Here is a 21,089-nt window from a genome sequence, read left to right on the forward strand (position 1 = left end):
TCTGGTCACATCACAATGAAACACTTTGAAATGTTTTACTACATTAAGGCACTCCAGAAATCCAAGCTGTTGTCCTCTCACAATTCCTCCAATGCTCAAGGTACTGATCTGGAGACAGAATATGGACATTGACTGGCCTCCAGTGCTCTGTTTGTGTGGCCTTTCAGTATGTGGAGAGCTAGTCAGTGAATGTTGTGAGACAATGGAGACTGTCAAAGTGGAGATACATCCCACCTTTCCCCTGACTTCCCAGCTGGTCTCATTGATGAGGAATGGGATTCCTGGCTGATTCTCCTCCTCCACAGACCAGAGTTTCACAGGATGACTGAAGTGCCTCCATTACTAATGGCTCCCCCACCTGCTGGTGCTTGTGCTGGAAAATCAGTGGCTGAACTACTGAGTATCTGATTGCTTTCTTAGCCATAATGCAGGGAAATTCATGGTTCATGATTAGTTTAGATTTTATCAAAGTACGCACACTGTTGTGCTCAACAATAACTTACTTAAACTTTGGTTCTTTAATATAAATCTACTGAGCTTCGATAGACAGGGAGATGCACCATAGGGTTTTAAATATAGGACAGAATATAAGTAACACACTAATGAATTAAATACAGCTCAAATGCCAACAGCTTTTTGTTTAACTTATTTCCATGTTACAGAGCCACATTGTGAGAATTTGCAACCTTCAAAGTTAATGGTAAAGCTTATATAGACTCTTGTCATTATAATACTTATCTACAACCTGGTGTTATGAATAGAGGAATTCGCAGACCAATCTAGAAGGGATTTGTTACAAGGGAAGTACAGCTCTATTCTATACTAGCTTGGTTTTAAATCGCAATGTTTCAGAATAGAAACAATTAGAGTTGGCTAAATGGATTCTTAGTTAACTTTTGTAACAATATGTATTTAAGTTTGTAACTGTATAATCCTTTTAAGACGTTTATACCACTAGACTGATAGACTGAATGTATAAGAACATCTCATTACTCCATCTTTATAGACTGCCCATGAGGCACATATTTTATACATGCACTATTTTTTAACTGCTACCTACTTTGTAATTTCTTTGTATTAGTACTTGGTGGTCTTCTGTATTAATTTTATATAAGTTTAAGTTTACAAGCAACTCTGCTTTCAAGATCAAATAACACACTCCAAGCACCCAGAGAGAGAGAAAAACATGACCTAATATATGGTCTATAAAACCTAGTCATTGGTACAGTTAGTTCTGCTATAATACAGCTCTCATGCAAACCAATGTTTAAAGAAAATCATGCAATTGCATCACCATTTAAATTATTGGAATCGTGTTTTAACCAATAGTACTTTAAAACTTCATGCTTTAGAAACAGTGTTTCCAATTTGTCAGAGCTTAAAAATGTGTTCCTGGAAAAGCGCAGCAGGTCAGGCAGCATCAAAGGAACAGGAGAATCGACATTTCGGGCATAAGCCCTTCTTCAGGAATGAGGAGGATATGCCAGGCAGGCTAAGATAAAAGGTAGGGAGGAGGGACTTGGGGGAGGGGCGTCGGGAATACGATAGGTGGAAGGAGGTTAAGGTGAGGGTGATAGGCTGGAGAGGTGGTGGGCGTGGAGAGGTTGGGAAGAAGATTGCAGGTCAAGAAGGCGGTGCTAATCTGCACCTGCAGTCCTCACTTTCTCCTTTCCAATTTGTCAATCATGTTATAGCAAATTTGTGTTAACAAAACATATGTTATAGCAGAACGACCATTTGACTTAAAGAGAAACTCTCACCAATTAAACAAAACGAAGACAATGAGGATTATGATGGTATACATTCCCTATTCTATACAAATAGGCAAGGATGTACCATAAAATTTCCTTGTATCTTCACAAGAAGTCATAACATAACAGAAACTAACTATAATAAGAAGGGTTTTTTAAAATTCATTCACTGGCTGAACAAGCATCTATTACCTATCATGAACTGAGAAAGTGGTGGTGAGCTGCTTTCGTGAACCAATGCGGTCCAGATGGTGAATGTATCCCCACAATGCCATTCATGGGGGAAATGCAGGATTTTGACCCAGTGATATATTTCCAGGTCAAGATGGTGAGTGGCTCTAGAGAGTTTATTTTTATTGTTTGATGGAAAGTGTCACTAGCTCAGCCAGCATTTATTGCTTATATCTGATTGCACAGAAGACAGTTAAGAATCAGCTACTGTGCAGTTGTATGTCAATCATTTGAATGCAAGACTAGGATGGTAGTTTACTTCCCTCAATGAAATTAGTAAACCAGTTGCATTTTTACAACAATCGCTTCTATTCTTAATTCCAGATTTTTATTGAATTCAAATTTCACCATCTACATGTTGGGTTTCAAACGGAGGTCCCAGAACATAAGCCTGAGGTACTGGATCACTAGTCCAGTGACATTACAACTGTGCTCATGCCTTCCCATAACTCACAGGGGAAACTGCAGGTAGTAGTGTTCCCAAATGGTAGGAACTATGGGTTTGAAAGATGCTAAGTAACCTTGGTGAACTTCTATATACATCTTGTAGATGGTACACACTGTGGTTGTACATCAATGGCAGAGCCAAAGAATGTTTGAGCACGTGGCCTCAATTATTCAGACTACTTTGCCTGAGATGCTGGCATGCTTCTTTATTGTTCTGCAGGAGAAGGAGGGGAAACAATCCTGATACACACCATGGCAGAAAAGACTCCTGTGTCTGTTCACTGTTCCAGTAGGTCTAACAACTGTGTGAAGGCTTTATGATGGGGCTCCCACACCAAACGGGTTTCTCCCCATGTGAGTGCATTCATGGACCAGGATGTACACAGACTTTGTGAACGCCTTGTCTCATGAATGCTTTTTTCCTACAGGGATCCTCTCATATCTTATGAGAGTTGAATACTTCAGGAAAACTTTATCTTAAATCTCAGACTTGGATGATTTCTCTTTGTGGCGATTTTCTCAGACAGGAAGCTTCAATGAGCTTGTTGAGGATTTGTCACGCACTTTATCTAGTTTCTCTTCAGTGTGAGTATGCCAAAGATACATCAGGCCTGATGAGAGTGTGCAAAGCTTTTGTTAACAAATTCACACTAAAACAGCTTCTCGCCTGTATGAATGCATTGGTGATTCATGAGTGTTGCAAAGAGTGAAGACTCAGTCACACATCTCCCAATTCAATGGTTTCTCATCTGCATAAAACAGATGGTGTATCAGAAAGGGGGTCTTTCTTGTGAAGCCTTCAACACAGACCTCACAGCTTTTCCTCAATGTGGATGTATCGGTTTCTAAGGAGCATTACTGACTGTGTGAATACGACGGTGATCCAACATGCCCCATAACTGTTCAAACTCCTTATTACACACCTCACATGTGAATATTTTCTTCTCGCCTGTGTGAACGCGGCGGTGACTCACCAGGCCTGGCAATTGCGCAAATCCCTTATTACACACCTCACATTTGAATGGCTTCTCCCCAGTGTGAAGACGTTGGTGTTCACGTAGAGTTGATGACTGAGAGAATGATTTCTTGCAGACCTCACACTTGAATGGTTTCACCCCAGTGTGAATACGTTGATGTGTCCGGAAGTGAGAGGAGCGTGAGAATGATTTGTTGCACACCTGACACCTGAAGGGTTTCTCCCCGGTATGGATGCTCTGATGTTCCAGGAGCCTTGTAGATGTCGGAAAGGCCTTATCACAAACTTCACATTTGAAGGGTTTCTCCCCCGTGTGGATGGTCTGATGGACCAGGAGGCTCGATAACTGTGTGAAGGCTTTGTCACACACTTCACATCTAAATGGCTTCTCCCCTGTGTGGATACGTTGGTGAACACGGAGGGTCACTGACTGCGAGAATGATTTGTCACAAACATCACAGGTAAATGGTTTCTCACCTGTGTGGGTGCGTTGGTGTACGAGAAAGTGAGATGAGCATGAGAATGATTTGTTGCACACCTCACACTTGAATGGTTTATCTTCCATTGAACTGGCCTTTTGTTAACTGCACTTTGTATATTATAAGGTCTTATGAGCCTGTAGAGACTACCTCACATGAACAGCCTCTCATCTTCAGGAATGATTCAGGGATTCATGAGACTTGATGAATGTTTGGAGTTCTTACTACACTTGGAGCCACTCACACTTTTCCCAGTCTCAGCCTGACTGATCACTCACAGCCAAACCCTTGAAAAGGTTGGTTTTGATGGAATGCTCCATACCACTGACCAGTTCAAATCTGATGATATGTCAAACCTGCAGTGACCCAACCAAATCCCAATTTCTCTGGGTTGAGAATGCTGGAAGGGGACTGGAATGTGTTCCAACAGTTGTGCAGTTGTTCTTGGATGATGATCAGGATCTACCTGCAGTGTCTAGCCTCTTTGTATTCTCTGGTGTACAATGCAATCCTTCTGCAAAATAGGAAAAGGAAACATGAGTTCCACCACCTCCCTCTTCTCCTTTGTTAAAGAAGCTTACTGTTCATTCAGAGACTGTTCCACAGTGAGTGCCAGTCTGCTATTCCCTGGTGTAGGCGGATCAGATACAAGTCCTTTTTCCAGCAGGAGGAATATTAATTCAGTGGAGACTTTAAAGTTTCTCCCCTTGTTTTTCAAAATTATTTGAGGAAAGCACACTGGACAACGTGCAAGAAGCTGGGGAAAAGTTTGCTTCAGTATAGCTGATTAAAAGGTTCTGGTTTATCCTGGGAAATTAGATACACTTGCACTCACTCAGTCTGCAAATTTAGCTGTCAGCCACAGCACTAGGCAAAACTATCAAATCCAAGCCCAGGCTTTTTGAAAAGTGCAGGAATATGAAATTAGGTGCATTGTGATCTTGCTGAATAATAGAACATACTCAAGGCACTGAACAGCTTCAGTTAGTCTGGGTGGCAATGGTGGCTAGCACTGCTGCCTTACAATACCAGGGACCTGGGTTCAATTCCAATATTGGGTAACTGTCTGTATGGAGTTTGCACATTCTTCCTATGTCTATGTGGGTTTCCTCTGGATGCTGTGGTTTTCTCCCACAATCCAAAGATGTGCAGGTTAAGTGAACTAGAGATGTTAAATTGCCTATAGTGGTCAGGGATGTGTAGTTTAGATGCATTAGTCAGGGGTAAATATAGGAGAATGGGTCTGGGTGGTTACTCTTTGGAGGGTTGGTGAGGACTTGTTGGGCTGAAGGATCTGTTTTCACACTATATGGATTCTATGATTATATGTACCACCTGCTTTGAACAGACAACACTCCTTCAATCTTTCCAAAAATCCTCATTTCCTCAGAGGAACTTTCAAAATTAAAATCCACAGGATAATAATCAGTTTCCAACTTACACATAGACAACTGAACAATAGGAAATAAGCAAGAATCCTCAGACACTCTGCACCTCCCAGATAATTACACATCACCTTCTCATATTCCGGAATGAGCCATCAACAAAACTCAGCCTGGAAATCAGAGGGAAATGTTTTCAATAAACACACTCAATATCCAACACACAGCTCCAGTCACACAGTTCAGCACAAAGCACCAAGTTAACAGCTCTCTCAGCTGGATCTTTTCACACAGCATAAGGGACATTTCCACCCCTGACTGCCCACAGGATAGTCAGACTGCCTGAAGATTGGTGTGGATATTATGGAATACAATTTGTATAAAAGCTGCTCCTTCACTCACCATCTCCTCACTTGGTTTTCAGTCCCTATAGGAAGTGAACCAGCTCTGGAAGAGGAAGAGGAGACAATGCGCAGAGTGGGTGAGCTCTCTGATTGACGTCTCTCACAGTCAATCCACATATTTCTGGAGCAACATGCGTTTCATGAAGGTTGAGTGAAAATAAAATCGCACTTGTTGCAGCTGCTGATTCGGTTTCCAATATAAATGTTTGACAGATGTTTAGTGTGGGAATAGCATTCCTCATTCTTGGAGGCTTTCAAACTGACAATAGCATGGGATCTGTTTCTTCGAATGTGTATGACAGCAAATCAGAAGAGGAAGATCCACAGCATCTCGGCAGTAATGACATGCAATGGTGGGACGAATACCTGCACAGGAGGGATGAATACATGAGGGAAATGCGTACAAAAGGGAAAAAAACACTATAACTTTCACAAAACACCCGTATTGGACTGACGACTTGCGTACTTCAAAATTGTGCTCCAGTACACCAGTGCCTTCATTTGTTTATTTCCATCTCGGCATGGGAGAAAGGGTCATAGCAGCGAGTGACTCAAGGCGGAGGAATGACACAGGCAGGAAGATATGAGACGGGGGAACACTGGAGAACCATTGGGACTGGGGGGGGGGGGGTGACTCAGTGACTTAGAGATTGTCTGTTGGGTGACCAATGCTGAAAAACTAAAATAAGGGAAACTTCAACCAAGGAACCTAAGATTGGTGCTTGTGAGAGGGTGTCACTGCTGGTGAGAGTTGAGAGGCTGTGAGAGAGAGATGTTCGGTTTTGGTGTGAGTGGAAGGGTTGTGAAAGACAAGAATTCAGTGCTGATGAGAATGGAGAGCTCCTGGCATGTGGGACAGTGCAGATATAAGCAGGGCGAACCAAGAGAGTGGGAAACTAAGTTGGGTCAGTGTTTGGGGAGTGACTCTTGCAACTCAGGAAGTTAATTTAGGAGCTGGACAGTAAGTCTGTGATTCAGGGAATAGACTTGTGTTTGTGAAGTACTACAGGATAGATTCTGTTCTTTGGAGTTGATACTGTTCTCAGAGAGTAATACAATGCCTTGTGCAGCAACTGTACACACGCTCCTGGCATTTACTCTGTGCCTGGGAGTGACCGTGAATCAGAGATTGACTCTAGGATAATCAACACTGAGGAAACAGGGGGACATCTGAACTCTGGGAGGAGTCTTCCTGGTGAGGGTGTTCAGTGGTGAAAGCTCAGGAACCATGCTGATGAGTGTAGGAAGGCTGTGCAGGGGAGAACAGAGGGGTGTGTTCTCCAATAAAAGAAAGAGCTGCCCAACATCTCAACTCATTTCTGTTGAAGGGTTATCTTGACCCAATACTTCATTTGTTTCTCTCCACAGGTGACCAGCTCAGCATTTCCAGCACATTTTGTTTTTATTTTAGATTTTAAAGCACAGAAATAGATCATTGGCCTAACTGATTTCACTTGATGCTTCCGCTCCACATGAGCTTTCTCCCTCCATATCATCTCTCACCCTCTCAGCGGATCCTTCTATGCCATTCACCCTCATAGACCTACCCAGTTTCCCATCAAATGTATTCAATTTTATTCCTCAACCATTTCCAATGGAAGCAAGTTCAACATTTTTATCATTCTATTAGTGAAGACATTTCTTCTGAATTCCTAATTGGATTTATTATTTACCATTTCATACTGATGGACTCCAGTTTTGAACTCTCCACATAAATAAGAAATATCTCTCCATTTATCTGAAAGTTCTTGATAGACGATGGGAAGCTGTACGGGGGAGCATTGGAATGGTGTACTTGAGTCTAGAAGTAACAACAACATGAATGAGAATTTCATCAACAAGTGGACCGACAGGGGGAAGAAGGGTGGAGAGGAGAAGATAGTGGTTGTTGGGAATGTTTGATGTTACAGAGGGGGAAATAGGTCGTCTTTGTGATAGAGAGAACATGGGGTCAGAAGCTCAGCTGATGCAAATAGAGTCATTGAGTCATAGAGGTGTACAGCACAGAAGCAGATCCTTCGGTCCAACTCGTCCATGCCGACCAGATATCCCTGTATTTCATGAGAGCTAACCTTGCTACCCAGTCTCCCACGGGGAACGCCTTATTGAAGTACATATAGACCACGTCCACCACTCTGCCGTCATCAATCCTCTTTGAGTTTTTTGAAAAAGTAACAATCAAGTTTGTGAGATATGATTTCCCACACACAAACCCATGTTGACTATCCCTAATCAGTCCTTGCCTTTCCAAATACATGTACATCCTGTCCCTCCAACAACTTGCCCACCACTGATGTCAGCTCACTGGTCTATAGTTCCCTGACTTGTCTTTACCACCCTTCTTAAACAGTGGCACCACGTTTGCCAACCTCCAGTCTTCCGGCACCTCACCTGTGACTATCGATGATACAAATATCTCAGCAAGAGGCCCAGCAATCACTTCTCTAGCTTCCCACAGAGTTCTAGGGGACACCTGATCAGGTCCTGGGGATTTATCCACTTTTATGTGTTTCAAGACATCCAGCACTTCCTCCTCTGTAATATGGACATTTTTCAAGGTGTCACCATCTATTTCCCTACATTCTATATCTTCTGTCCTTTTCCACAGTAAACATTGATGCAAAATACTCATTTAGTATCTGCCCTATCTCCTACAGCTCCACACAAAAGCCGCCTTTGAGGGGCCTATTCACTCTCTAATTACTCTTTTGTCCTTAATGTATTTGTAAAAACCTGTTTGATTCTCCTTAACACTATTTGCCAAAGCTATCTCATGTTCCCTTTTTGCCCTCCTGATTTCCCTCTTAAATATACTCCTATTGTCTTTATACTCGATCTAACTGTCTATACTTGACATATGCTTCCTTCTTTTTCTTGACCAAACCCTCAATTTCTTTAATCATTCAGCATTCCCTATACCTACCAGCCTTTCCTTTCACCCTAACAGGAATATACTGTCTCTGGACACTCGTTATCTCATTTCTGAAGGTTTCCCATTTTCCAGCCACCCTTTACCTGCGAACATCTGCCCATATAACTTGTGCAATGTCATAAGGATCAGCCTTAGAGTCTCAGTTATTTAAGGTCTGTACTAATGATTTGGAGAAGGGCTGTAATGCATCCAAATTTGCTTACAATACAATAGTAAATGGGCGAATGTGCTACAAAGACATAAGGGGATACAGACAGGTTGAATCAGTGAGCAAAAATCTGGCAGATGGAATTTAATGTAGAACACTGAGATCACTTTGGCAGGAAGAATCAAAAGGTAGACTATTTAAATGGAAAGACATTCCAAACAAGCACAACACAGAGGGATCTGGGTGTTCTTGTGCATTCAATTCAAAAACATTAGGTGCAGCAGGTAATTAAGATGGTAAATGGAACCTTGGCATTCATTTCTAGGAGGTTAGAGTTTCAATAACAGTGAGGTCTTGTTGCAACTGTGCATGATGTTTGTTTCACTTGATTTATTGTAGTCATATATACCTAAGTACGCAAAAAGTTTGGTTTTACTAGCAGTACAACTGCACAGGTGTGCAAAGGAAGATCAACATTTTCGAAGTTAGAGAGTCCATTCAGCAGTCTAATAGCGGCATGGAAGTAACTGTAACTGCTATCTGATATGAGGGTTCTTAGCAGAGACAGTAATGCAGAGACTCAAACAAACAGCTCTGCCAACCATCCAACCCAAACTTTGGGTCCGCTACGTGGATGACACCTTTGTCATTACTAAAACAATTAGAGGAAACCTTCAAGACCATCAATAATACCCTTACTGGCATAAAATTCACTAAAGAGGAGGAAAACAACAACAAACTGCCACAGTAGCGTGAACAGCCAATGGGGAACTTCAAACCAGCATCTACAGGAAAACAACACATACGGACCAAATATTGAACTACAGAAGCAATCATCCCAACATCCACAAACGAAGCTGCATCAGAACATTACTCCAATGAGCCACAACACACAGCAGCACAGAGGAACTATGAGGAGCAGAGGAAATTCACCAATACAGTGTATTAAAAAAGAACAGGTACGCAATGAACACAGTCCACAGATTTCTCAGCAACAAACTCAAACAAGTAGACAAAACCCATCCAGAAACCCTAGCCACTCTCCCCTACATCAAAGACATCTCGGAAATGACTGCCAGACTACTCTGACCACTTGGCATCATGGTAGCCCACAAACCCACCAACACACTAAAACAGCAGCTAATGAACTTGAAAGACCCTATACAGACAACAAGCAAAACTAATGTCATTTACAAAATACTGTGCAAGGACTGTATCAAACACTACATTGGACAAACAGGCAGAAAACCAACCACCACGATACATGAACATCAACTAGCCACAAAACAACATGACCCTCTCTCACTAGGAAGGACACCACTTCGACTGGGACAACACATCCGTTCTAGGACAAGCCAAACAGAGACACACACGAAAATTCCTAGAAGCATGGCATTCCAACTGGAACTCTATCAACAAACACATTGAGTTAGACTCCATCTACCCCTGAGAAAAAGAACAGGAAATGACATCACCACAGGAAACGATGTCACCACAGGAAATGGCATCACCAACCCAAAGAAACCCAAACATATAAATAGAAAGCAGGAATTATAAACAGTGCTTCACCCAGAGGCCCACCGAAGATGTTACCAAGTAGGGAGATGAAACGTCTGGAAATGAACCTCCAGCTCAGCGAGCAAACCTACATCCATTGTCATTGTATTACTGTTCTAGTATTGCAAAGTAAAGTTTATTGTTGTTTGCTGAAAACCATAGAATATTTTGGAGCTATCCTCTTAGAAAAGTTCTCTGGATCTCACTTTTGTCTATTTAAAAAAAAAGTCTGAGACTGGCACAATTGGGAAAGATTAGATTAGGTTAGATTAGATTCTCTACAGTATGGAAACAGGCCCTTTGGCCCAACAAGTCCACACCGACCCTCCAAAGAGTAACCCACCCAGACCCATTCCTCTTCCCTATTTTTACCCCTGACTATGGGCAATTTAGCATGACCAATTCACCTAACCTGCGCATCTTTGGACTGTGGAAGGAAACCGGAGCACTGGTGGAAACCCATGCAGACACAGGGAGAATGTGCAAACTCCACACAGTCAGTTACCAAAGGCGGGAATCAAACCTGGGTCCCTGGCGCTGTGAGGCAGCAGTGCTAACCACTGAGCCAAAAGGAGCAAGTCAAACAGTCAGGGCAGGCAGAAACAAAGCAGAGAACAAGGTAGGGCTGATAAATTAAACTGCATTATTTCAATGCAAGAGACCTAACAGGAAAGGCAGATGAACTCAGGGCATGGTTAGGAACATGGGACAAGGATATCATAGCAATTACAGAGGTGTGGCTCGTGGTCAGGCAGCATCGAAGAGCAGGAGAGCTGATGTTTCGAGCATAAGCTCTTCATCAAGCTTTTCCTACATCACACTTTTTGACTCGGATCTCCAACATCTGCAGCCCTCACTTTCTCCCTGTGGCTCAGGGGTGGACAGGACTGGCAGCTTATTGTTCCAGGATTCAAATTCTATAGGAAGGATAGAGAGAGGGGCAAGAGAGGAGGGTGAGTGGCATTTTTGATAAGGAATAACATTAAGGCTGTACATAGGGAGGATATTCCTGGGAATTTGACCAGGGAAGTTATTTTGGTGGAACTGAGAAATAAGAAAGGGATGACCACCTTATTGGGATTGTACTACAGATCCCCACCCCCCACCCTACCAACAATCAGCAAGAAATTGAGAAACAAATTTGCTCTGGGGATTTCAGTTATCTGCAGGATAAAAGTGTGGTTATGGTAGGGGAATTGAACTTTCCATACATAGATTGGGACTACCACAGTGTTAAGTGTTTAGATGGAGAAAAATTTGTTAATTATGTATAAGAAAATTTTCTGATTCAGTATGTGGACGTATCTACTATAGAATATGCAAAACTTGACCTACTCTTGGGAAGTAAGACAGGGCATGTGACAGGTGTCAGTAGGGAAGCACTTTGGGGCATAATTCTATTAGTTTTAAAGTAGTGATGGAAAAGGATAGATCAGATCTAAAAGTTAAAGTTTTAAATTGGAGGAAGGCCAATTTTGACAATATTAGGCAAGAACTTTCAAAACTTGATTGGAAGCAGATATTCGCAAGTAAAGGGAGAGCTGGAAAACGGGAAGCCTTCAAAAAAATGAGATAACGAGTGTCCTGAGACAGCATGTTCTTGTTCGGGTGAAAGGCAAAGCTGGCAGAGTAGGGAATGCTGGATGACTAGAGAAATTGAGGTTTGGTCAAGAAAAAGAAGGAAGCACCACAGCTCTGTATACCATGTGTTTGGTGTCAGATCTGATGTTGTTGTCCTCAAACACCCTTTCCTTCAGGCAGCTGAAGGATGTGCTAGCACACTGTCACAAACTTTATGGTGCAGCCAAAGCAGAGGCTTCACTGTTGACGGTATCAAAGGCATATGTAAGGTTAAAGAAGGCATTATATAGGGGTAGGTTCTTGTCTCTGAATTTCTTATGTGACTGTCGTGTGGTGAAAATCATTCCATTGTGCCCCTTTATGGCTAGAAGCCACACTGTGATTCCAGGAGGAGTTCCTCAGCCGCAGGGAGGAGAAATTTGAGAAGAGAAATTTGAGAAGAACCTTGATGATCGACATCAGGGAGGTTCCCCTGTAGTTACCACAGTTGGACTTGTTCCCTTTTTTTGAAAAATCTCACGACTGTGGCATCTTGGATGTCTCTCAGGATGCTCTCCTCTTTCAACATAAGGTAGACCAGGTTGTGTAGCTGCAGCAGGAACTATTTGGCCCTGCACTTCAATGTCTTAGCGGTGATACCATCTGCTCCAGCAGCCTTGTTGTTCTTAAGTTAGTGGATGGCCTTCTTTATTTCATGCAGGGCTGAGGTGTTGCTGAGCTGTGAAACATGATCAAGGATGCTCTGATCGACAACAGAGCCCTGATTGAGGAGATCTCTGAAGTCCTCCCCCCAGCATCGTTTAAATTGTTTCTTTGTCTTTGTTAAAAATTACACAACAGTTCAAAAAACGCACAATCTTTAGGCAGGTAATCCATGTGACATTTTATAAATTCCTACTTTGGAAATAGAACAATTCTGACTCAAAATTGGGATACAGACAGACTCTAACCTCACACCTTTAATGCACTGCCTGAGCTGAGATGTCACTTTTTTTTTTATAAAACCTTAAGTTATCTCGGGAATGTGACTGAAAAGCAGTTCTGCGATTTACGTATTAATGAATTGATACCTGCAACCCATTCTTAAAAAATGAAAGACTAAACAGCAATCTAGGTGTGTTCAATATATCGTATCAGTTGCATGGCACTATGATCTTTTGCTATGAATTCTGTGACTTATGATCCTGCCCCATTAGCTATTAGCGCTCCGAAAGCTAGTACAGGGCAAACCCCGGATCTGCAGAATTGTTTACCTGCGGTTTACCATGACCTGAACATGTTATAGGGAACATTCCGGAACCAGGGACCGCTTCTATCTGCGGTTTCGGGTTTCCACGATAGGTCCTGGAACATAACCCCCGCGAGTATACGGAGGACGACTGTACTTCCAAATAAACCTATTGGGCTATAACCTGGTGTTGTGTGAGTTTTAACTTTGTCCAACCCAGTACAACACTTGCACCTCCACATCTTTGTCTTTGATAAGACTAACTCTATGCTTGGCCACCAGTGGATGGGGTCTTTGATGTTTGGGCTGCAAGTGGTCTGAGACAGCGTAAAAGAAACCCTGCACATCAGGGTTGTCAGCCGTTTGTTGGGCCTCTAGTACTTTCTACACCTGTCCTTTATGTTGTGAATTCATTATTAGACCTTGGCCTTCAATTGCCTGTAGGTCTGCCTTTTCTCTTCCAATGATCAGAACTGGGCTGGAAGGGCACCTTAGATTGCCAACCTTGACTGGGTCAGGGATTGAACAGAAGACAGAACCTTTGGCCAGTGAGGGAGATGTATTTTAAACTGGAAACACCAAACTTTTATACTTTTACTCCATAGTCTTGAGAAAACACAGTCATTAGGTACAGAAAACAAATTTAGAATGTGTGCACAGATTATTCTCTCAACCAATTTGACAGGGGCCTTGGTTCAGCTAAATAACAGGCATTGGTAGAATCACATGACAATGCCAATATGCAAGGTTATCTTGGTTTCTTGACATCTTCTTTCTCCTCGATACCAATGGTGGGAGATCTACAGTATGCACAGTCTGATCACAATTTGAGAGATTCAAACCATGGTGCACAGAGAAAATTACATCCTTGAAATGGATTATTTCTCCAAATTTCCCATTGTTCAGCAAATTAGCAACAAATGTTACTGGCACATAAATGAGGACTCTTGTTTTCCGTTTCTCCAGTATTCCGCTACGATGATGGTGCAGCAGGGCTTCTGAACCTTGGGTTCATCCACTTCATTTTGTTCCTTTTTTAGTCTCTTTTTTCCATTTCCTTTTTTCAAAGAAAAAAATTACCTCTTCACGAAGAGCTAGGTTGCAGGAATGACATCGGCGGTGACGAATGAACCCTGTAGCGCAGACACGAGCAGGCCCAGCAGTGCGGATCCCTGGTGACAGCATCAGAGGCACGTTTGGGTTCCCAGTGACGTCTGTGTTGTCAAAGTTCTAGCAACAATTCATGGCAGTTGTGGCAGAGGTGAATACAAGACCTGGCGGCATCAGCGGTAGCTGAGCTCGAAGTGGATTCATAGCGCCCATGGAGTTGAGTTTGGGCCAGTGCAGTACCTGTATGCATCAATGGCATTTGCATTGGCAAGGTCCATTTAAGACTCATAGTGGTGAGGGTGTCTGTGGAGGCAAGATGGCACCGATAAGTGGTGACTTTCATTCAAGCATTTCATTTTTCTGCCTTCATGCTTTTGTTTTCTTCTTCCTGTGTTTTAAGATGGTGCCTGGAGAGTCACGACACCACACATAACATGTTTCACTGTATTTTATGACCTTTTGTAACAAAATACATGTGACAATAAATAAATCAGATCAAATAAATCAGTTCTGGGATTTCAAAGTCACGGAAGCCTCTTTCTGGTGATCACTTGAAGCTTAACACATTAACAGAATCATGCTACTCAGTATAACTTAACAATTTAACTTTAGTCCAGAAACTGATGTACTGTGAATGTATTTTTTTACATATTCGTGAGAACAAAGAACAATAGAGCACAGGAACAGGTCCTTCGGTTCTCCAAGCCTGCAACACCACATTTTGCCCTTCCATACTTAAATTGTCTTCACTTACAGGATCTGAATCCATCTTTCCCCTTCCTATTCATGCATTCATCCAGGTGCTTCTTGAATGCTGTACTTTGTCTGGTTCCACCACCTCCTCTGGCACTCGCATCCTTTGCATGAAAAACCTCCCTCGCACATCTCTTTTAAACTTCTCCCCCTCGCATCTTAAACCTGTATCTCTTTGTAAGTGGCTGCTCCATCCTAGGAAAAAGCCACATACTTTCCGCTCTATCCATGACATTCACAATCTTACAAACTTCTATTAGGTCGCCCCTCAACCTCCTGCATTCCAGTGAAGACAAACCAAGTTTAGCCAACCTTTCGTCATCGCTAAAATCCCCCATCCTGGAAAACCTTTCTGTACCCTGTCCAAAGCATCCGCGTCCTTTTGGATGTGAGCTTTAATAAATGTGCTTGGATCCTACAATACTATGTTATTCACATTTAGTTTCTTATGCTACAAAGGATAATTGAATCATTGGAGGTAATTACCACATCAGGTGACAGTAGGTATTTGCTCTAAATTAAATGACACAGAATCACGGAAGCTGCAAATCACTGCTCACACCTTTTTGTCCTAAGAACTGCTTTGCTGTGACGGTTGGACTGGGATGGATTAAGTTAAAAATCACACAACATCCAATTATAGTCCAATAAGTTTATTTGAAGGTACAAGCTTTCAGAGCGCTGCTCCTTCGTCAAATAAACCTGTTGGACCGTAATTGGTGTTGTGTGATTTTTACCTTCAACATGCCTTGATAAACTGATACAGTTTTCAACCAGATTGTACTGGCTGTTTATATTAATATCAATCACTATTTTTTCAACTCAGAGATGTAATTCTTGCAAATCCATGCCCATTCAACGCCTGCACGATGAGTTATAAACTGTCCTGAATACAGCTCCTAAGATCATTATAAACAACAGAAATTCCAGCGAGCATTTGTATTGTTAGTTATAGTATCTGTAAGTAACTACTATACATCATTTATTAAGTGGGAATGAACAGGAAATCCACAAACGTTCAATTGTTAAACTCTGCAAGTTCCACATAATAAAATAATTGCAACTGCGACCACTTTATGAACAGCCATGTAATATATCCAGTTGGGACTGTAGTGATGACTTTACAGTCCATGTATTATTATAGCCAAATCAGGGTGAAAAACACCTGAACTGCTGGATTCACAGAGGTTCCCAAATGCAACAGGATTTGACTACAAAATAAAACAAAATGCCTTACTGAACAACTTTTCGTCATCGTTGTGGTACCCCTCGAGGTCAAGGATCATGGTCTTTACTCCGTTGATCTATTTATGGGCTCTCAGGTGGAAAACTTTTATCTTGTTGAATAAAGAAAAGAGGTACATTTGGGAATGAAGTGCTCAAAGATCTGAACAAATTTAACAGCAATTTCTACTTCAGACAAATTAAGATTATATCAAACAAATTAATTCACAAGCTGATTTCCAGTTACAAAGCTCCTGTGCAGATTCATATGCAAGAAATCTTTTATACAGTGTCCAATGGGTTTATAATGTCTTCTGAGGGCTCTTAAAATGAATGCTCTGGATTATAGTTGAGAGTGTGGTGCTGGAAAAGCACAGCACGTCAGGCAGCATCTGAGGAGCAGGAGAAGCAATGTTTCGGGCATAAGCCCTTCATCAGGAATGAGGCTTGTGAGCTAGGGAGGGCTGGGAGACAAATGGGAAGGGGATGGGGCTTGGGGGAAGGGAGCTGGGAATGTATAGGTAGATGAAGGTGAGAATTTCCCCTCCCTCCCACCTTATCCCAGCCCCAAGCCTCCAACTCTGCACCTGTCCTTCTTCCTTTCCACCTATCTGCTCCACCCTCCTCTTTGACCTATCATCCTTCCCCCCCCCACCACCACCTTCATCTACCTATCACATTCCCAACTACCTTCCCCCAAGCCACACCCCCTCCTATTCATTTCTCAGCCCCCTGGCCCACAAGCCTCATTCCTGGTGAAGGGCTTATGCCTGAGACATCAATTCTCATGCTCTTCAGATGCTGCCTGGCTTGTTGTGCTTTTCCAGCACTTCACTCTCAACTCTGATATACAGCATGTGCAGTCCTCACTTTCTCCTGCTCTGGAATATAAAACCATAAGACACAGGAGCAGAAATCAGGCCATTCAGGCCATCAAATCTGCTCTACCATTCAATCATGGCTGTTAAGTTTCTCAACCTCATTCTCCCACTTTCTCCCATTAATACTCAAGAACCTAACTATCTCAGTCTTAAATATACTCAGTAACCTGGTCTCCACAGCCTTCTCTGGCTATGAATTCCATAGGTTCATCATTCTCTGGTTGAAGACATTTCTCCTTATCTCCATTCTAAAAGGTCTTCCCTTTAGTTTAAGGCTTTGCCCTCGGGTCCTAGTCTCTCCTACCAATGTAAACATTTTCTCAACATCTACTCTGGCTACTCAGTATTGTGTATGTTTCAATTAGATTCCCCGCTCCCCCCCACCGAGAAGTACATCCCTGCTCTTGCATTCAAGTCCTCTCAAAATCAATGCCACATTGCATTTGCTTTCCTAACTCATGACGCAACCTACAAGTTCATCTAGAGAGAATCCTGGTCTAGAACTCCCAAGTTACTTTGCACTACAGACTTCTGAAATTTCTCCCCATTTAGAAAATAGTCCATGCCTCTATTCTTCCTACCAAAGTGCATGACCTCACTTTTCCACATTGTACTCCACCTGCCACTTGTTTGTCCACTCTCCGAGCTTGACCAAATCCTTCTGCAGCCTCCCTGCTTCCTCAATGCTATCTATCTCTCTACCTATCTTTGTATTGTCTGCAAACTTAGCCAGAATGACCTCAGTTCCTTCATCTAGATTGTAAATGTATAAAGTGAAAAATTGTGGTCTCAACACTGAACCTTATGGAACACCACTTGTCACAAGCTTGCTATCCTGAGAAGGACCCTTTATCCCCACTCTCTATTTTCTGCCAGACAGCCAACCTTCTATCTATGCTAACACCTTGCCTCTGAGACAAAGGGCCCTTATCTTACTCTGTAGCCTCCTGTGCAGTACTTTGTCAAATGCCTTCTTGAAGTCCAGGCAGATAACATCCATTGGCTCTCCTTGGTCTAACCTGCTTATTATTTCCTCAAAGAATTTTTACAGATTTGTCAGGCATGACCTAAACTATTCAAACAAAATAAGAAGGATTTGACAGTTTCCTTTCCCCCTCAGTGTTCTCTGAATCAGTGATTGATTTTGTAATAAATATTGACCACATTTCATTCCCTAAATCAATTTGACATTGGACATCTTTTCACTGCTCTGATTGGTTCACCTTTCAGTGTCCTGATTGATTACTTGATCACAATGCTCTGCTTGAATAATCAGGGATTCCGGGACATGCTCGTGTGACGAGAGTCAGAACACATTCTCGTGCACGTGGCAGAGGGTGAAAGAAATTACTGACTTGACCAAAGTGTGTACATTCAGGAAATCAGCTCAGAGTAAATAATCACTCTGAAAGAGAAGGAGAAATGTTTAAGAGAGAGAATCAGAGGAAAAGGAAATAGTGGGAATTTGTGATGATCACATGGTTAACCTTTTGAGTGAGAATAGGAGTGGCCAGGATGAGTTCTCAGAGTGGCTTGAGGTGATCCACAAGAGATGCAGAGGGAATCATTGAGGTGATCTATATAATTGAAAACATCTTTGTGCCAAGGTTTCTGATGGACAATCCCATAAGTTGGGATTTCAGATCAGTAAAGATCAGCAAATGTTATGTTCATATTTGGAAATATTTAGATTTGGTTAACAATAGACTCACTATCCAATGAACTCCAAATGTGAAAATGTTTCTTGATTCTGAAAAGTTGACCTAAAAACAAAGGAAAACAAACTAATTACCAATATTGAAAGTACCAGAATCTGAATAATATACAATAGTTCTCCATGAGCTGTGTAAGAGTTTGTATACCCTCCACAAAGTTGAAGAGTGGTGCTGGAAAAGCACAGCCGGTCAGGCAACATCTGAGGAGCAGGAGAATCAACATTTCGAGCATAAGCTCTTCATCAGGAATGAGGTTGTGGCCCAAAGGAACTGAGAGGTAAATGGGAGGGGGGTGGGGCTGGGGGCAAGGTAGCTGGGAATGTGATAGGATGAAGGTGGGGGTGAAGGTGATAGGTTGGAGAGGTGGGTGGAGCGGGTAGCTGGGAAGGAAGATCGACAGGTCAAGAGGATGGTGCCAAGTTGGAAGGTTTTGCACCTCTTTGCACCACAGGGGAAAGTGCCTGGAGAAGAGAGTGGTTGGTGGGGGGGCATGGACCCAGCATCTATAGTCCAACTCTGATCTACAGCACCTGCAGTTCTCACTTTCTCCTAGTTGACTATACTCTCCGCAAATCCAAGATGTAAAATCCAGGATTGTGGTGCACTCCTTCCTGCCATGCTCTGTATCTGGAGACCAAACCAACCAGGATTCAGCTTCAAACCCCACCTTGCTATGGAAATTACTGAGAAGTCAAAATGACACATTAACCATAAAGCCTCATCAACATATTGTTGGTTTCTATTGAGCCACTAACATGGGGATGTAATTTATCTGGTGGGACAACAATAGCCATTGGACACTATGTCTCTATAAAAGCTGTGTCCACAACTTCCACATCACAGTGACCACTGGAGTGGGTTTTACACAAAATAATCCAACATTTCAACTCCTTCCTCACAAAAATATTCCTGTAATTAGTGTTAAAATGGTTTATCTTGAGACGGTTATATCTCCAATAGAAGATCAGATATCAACAGTTATCAGGTCTGACCGAAAATATTGTGAAAACCCAACATCTTCACAAATATCTCGGACATTGCAGCAAAAACTCACAATTGCTGAGAAAATGTTGGAGAGATTTTCTCTGGCAGTGCCTTCCTGAGTTTGACGGAGGGAGGGACAGGCCATCTTCTCAAACATGACTGAATTACAGCCCCAAGTACAGAAAACTCCCCCTTCACTGAGGTTGTTTAAACCCCCCACAGGGACTCAGCTCAATTCATCCAAACCGCTCACAATCCCGCTCCGAACTACATTACCCATGCTGCATATGGGCTACGCGCCTGCACGGGAAGGGGCGGCAGAATGGAGTCAGTGAGAAGGACCCGCGATGCCTGACGGGAATTGTAGTTCTTATCCGCGCGTCGACGGTTGGCGCCCAGCGTTCGGAAATTCAAATCTGAGAGCCCGCGATCCCGAGTGGCTGTCGCGTGGGCGGTGCTGGAATTGGAGGTACGCCCCTGGTGGCAGTAACCAGGATTTCAGCCTCTCACCACCCCGACCACGCCCCACCCCACCCCAACCCAATGGCCTCCCTCAGCCATTCCCCACCTTCAGTGTCCAATATTGCTCTACATTCCCTTTCTCCCGCTCCTTCACCTCATCGCCATGGTCAAATAGATAATCTCTGAGTACATTCTACATTTATTCACTGTGGCTAGTGTTAGACTGTTTTGTCAAAGCTTTGAAGTAAAAATATAAAAGTTTGAGGTTTCCCAGATTCGAAAGTATCTTCTTCCCTGATGCTGAAACTCCTCTCCTTCATTCAGTCCCTTGTCCAACTTAAACAAATTGGAGGTCCGCCGCTCCATAGCAATTAATTTCTCTCCCTCAGTTCAGTTCTGATTGAATAGTGACATTAAGGAATTAGAGAAGATGCAAACATTAATCAGGATGAGATTGAGAACTAATTGTATCTGTCAGAATGACTGAATAGTCCAACACTGTTCCCCAGAAAAGAGAAGGCTGAGGGCTGACACAATCAAAGTCTTACCAATGAGGAATGATAACATTAAGAATTTGGGGGTAAATTCAGAGAAGATGACATCACTTGTGTGGGGAAGAGCCCAAAGGGCCATGATTAAAACAAGTGTGTAATAAATACAAAGAACAATTAAGGAGAAACATTTTCACCAAGAGAATGATCAGAAAGTGGAACTTGTCCCACAGGGAATGGTGGAAGAAATAGGCCTTGAATTTTGCAAGTATATAAAGCATCTTTGCCATGAAGAAAGTGCCAGAAAAGGTCAAGAATCACAAGTCTCCCTCCGAAACCTGGGATTTTGGTGG

The 21,089-nt window shown here is 42.6% G+C and overlaps 1 protein-coding gene across 3 annotated transcripts; it reads right to left on the reverse strand.

Annotated features, from left to right (window-relative positions):
- Positions 1 to 1,658: 1,658 nt before the first annotated feature.
- LOC122541636 (zinc finger protein 239-like) lies at positions 1,659 to 20,040 on the reverse strand. 3 transcript variants are annotated; one of them, XM_043678560.1, is made up of 6 exons: positions 19,854 to 20,040; positions 18,797 to 18,847; positions 16,217 to 16,316; positions 7,344 to 7,471; positions 5,669 to 6,036; positions 1,659 to 4,398 (listed from the first exon to the last, which is right to left on the reverse strand). In XM_043678560.1, exon 6 carries the CDS (start codon positions 3,968 to 3,970, stop codon positions 3,275 to 3,277), a length of 696 nt encoding a protein of 231 aa, XP_043534495.1. In that variant the 5' UTR covers positions 3,971 to 4,398; positions 5,669 to 6,036; positions 7,344 to 7,471; positions 16,217 to 16,316; positions 18,797 to 18,847; positions 19,854 to 20,040; the 3' UTR covers positions 1,659 to 3,274. The 3 variants fall into 3 exon arrangements, with proteins under 3 accessions (XP_043534495.1, XP_043534496.1, XP_043534497.1); XM_043678561.1 differs by lacking the exon at positions 7,344 to 7,471; XM_043678562.1 differs by lacking the exons at positions 5,669 to 6,036; positions 7,344 to 7,471; positions 16,217 to 16,316; positions 18,797 to 18,847; positions 19,854 to 20,040 and adding an exon at positions 6,137 to 6,259.
- Between the last annotated feature and the right edge of the window lie 1,049 nt (positions 20,041 to 21,089).

Source organism: Chiloscyllium plagiosum, chromosome 37 (assembly GCF_004010195.1).
Source record: "Chiloscyllium plagiosum isolate BGI_BamShark_2017 chromosome 37, ASM401019v2, whole genome shotgun sequence".
Taxonomy (NCBI): Eukaryota; Metazoa; Chordata; class Chondrichthyes; order Orectolobiformes; family Hemiscylliidae; genus Chiloscyllium; species Chiloscyllium plagiosum.

What these genes read in the sequence shown, in the direction of transcription:
- LOC122541636 (XM_043678561.1), bottom strand. Translation starts at nt 3,970, where the DNA reads ATGGAAGATAAACCATTCAAGTGTGAGGTGTGCAACAAATCATTCTCA.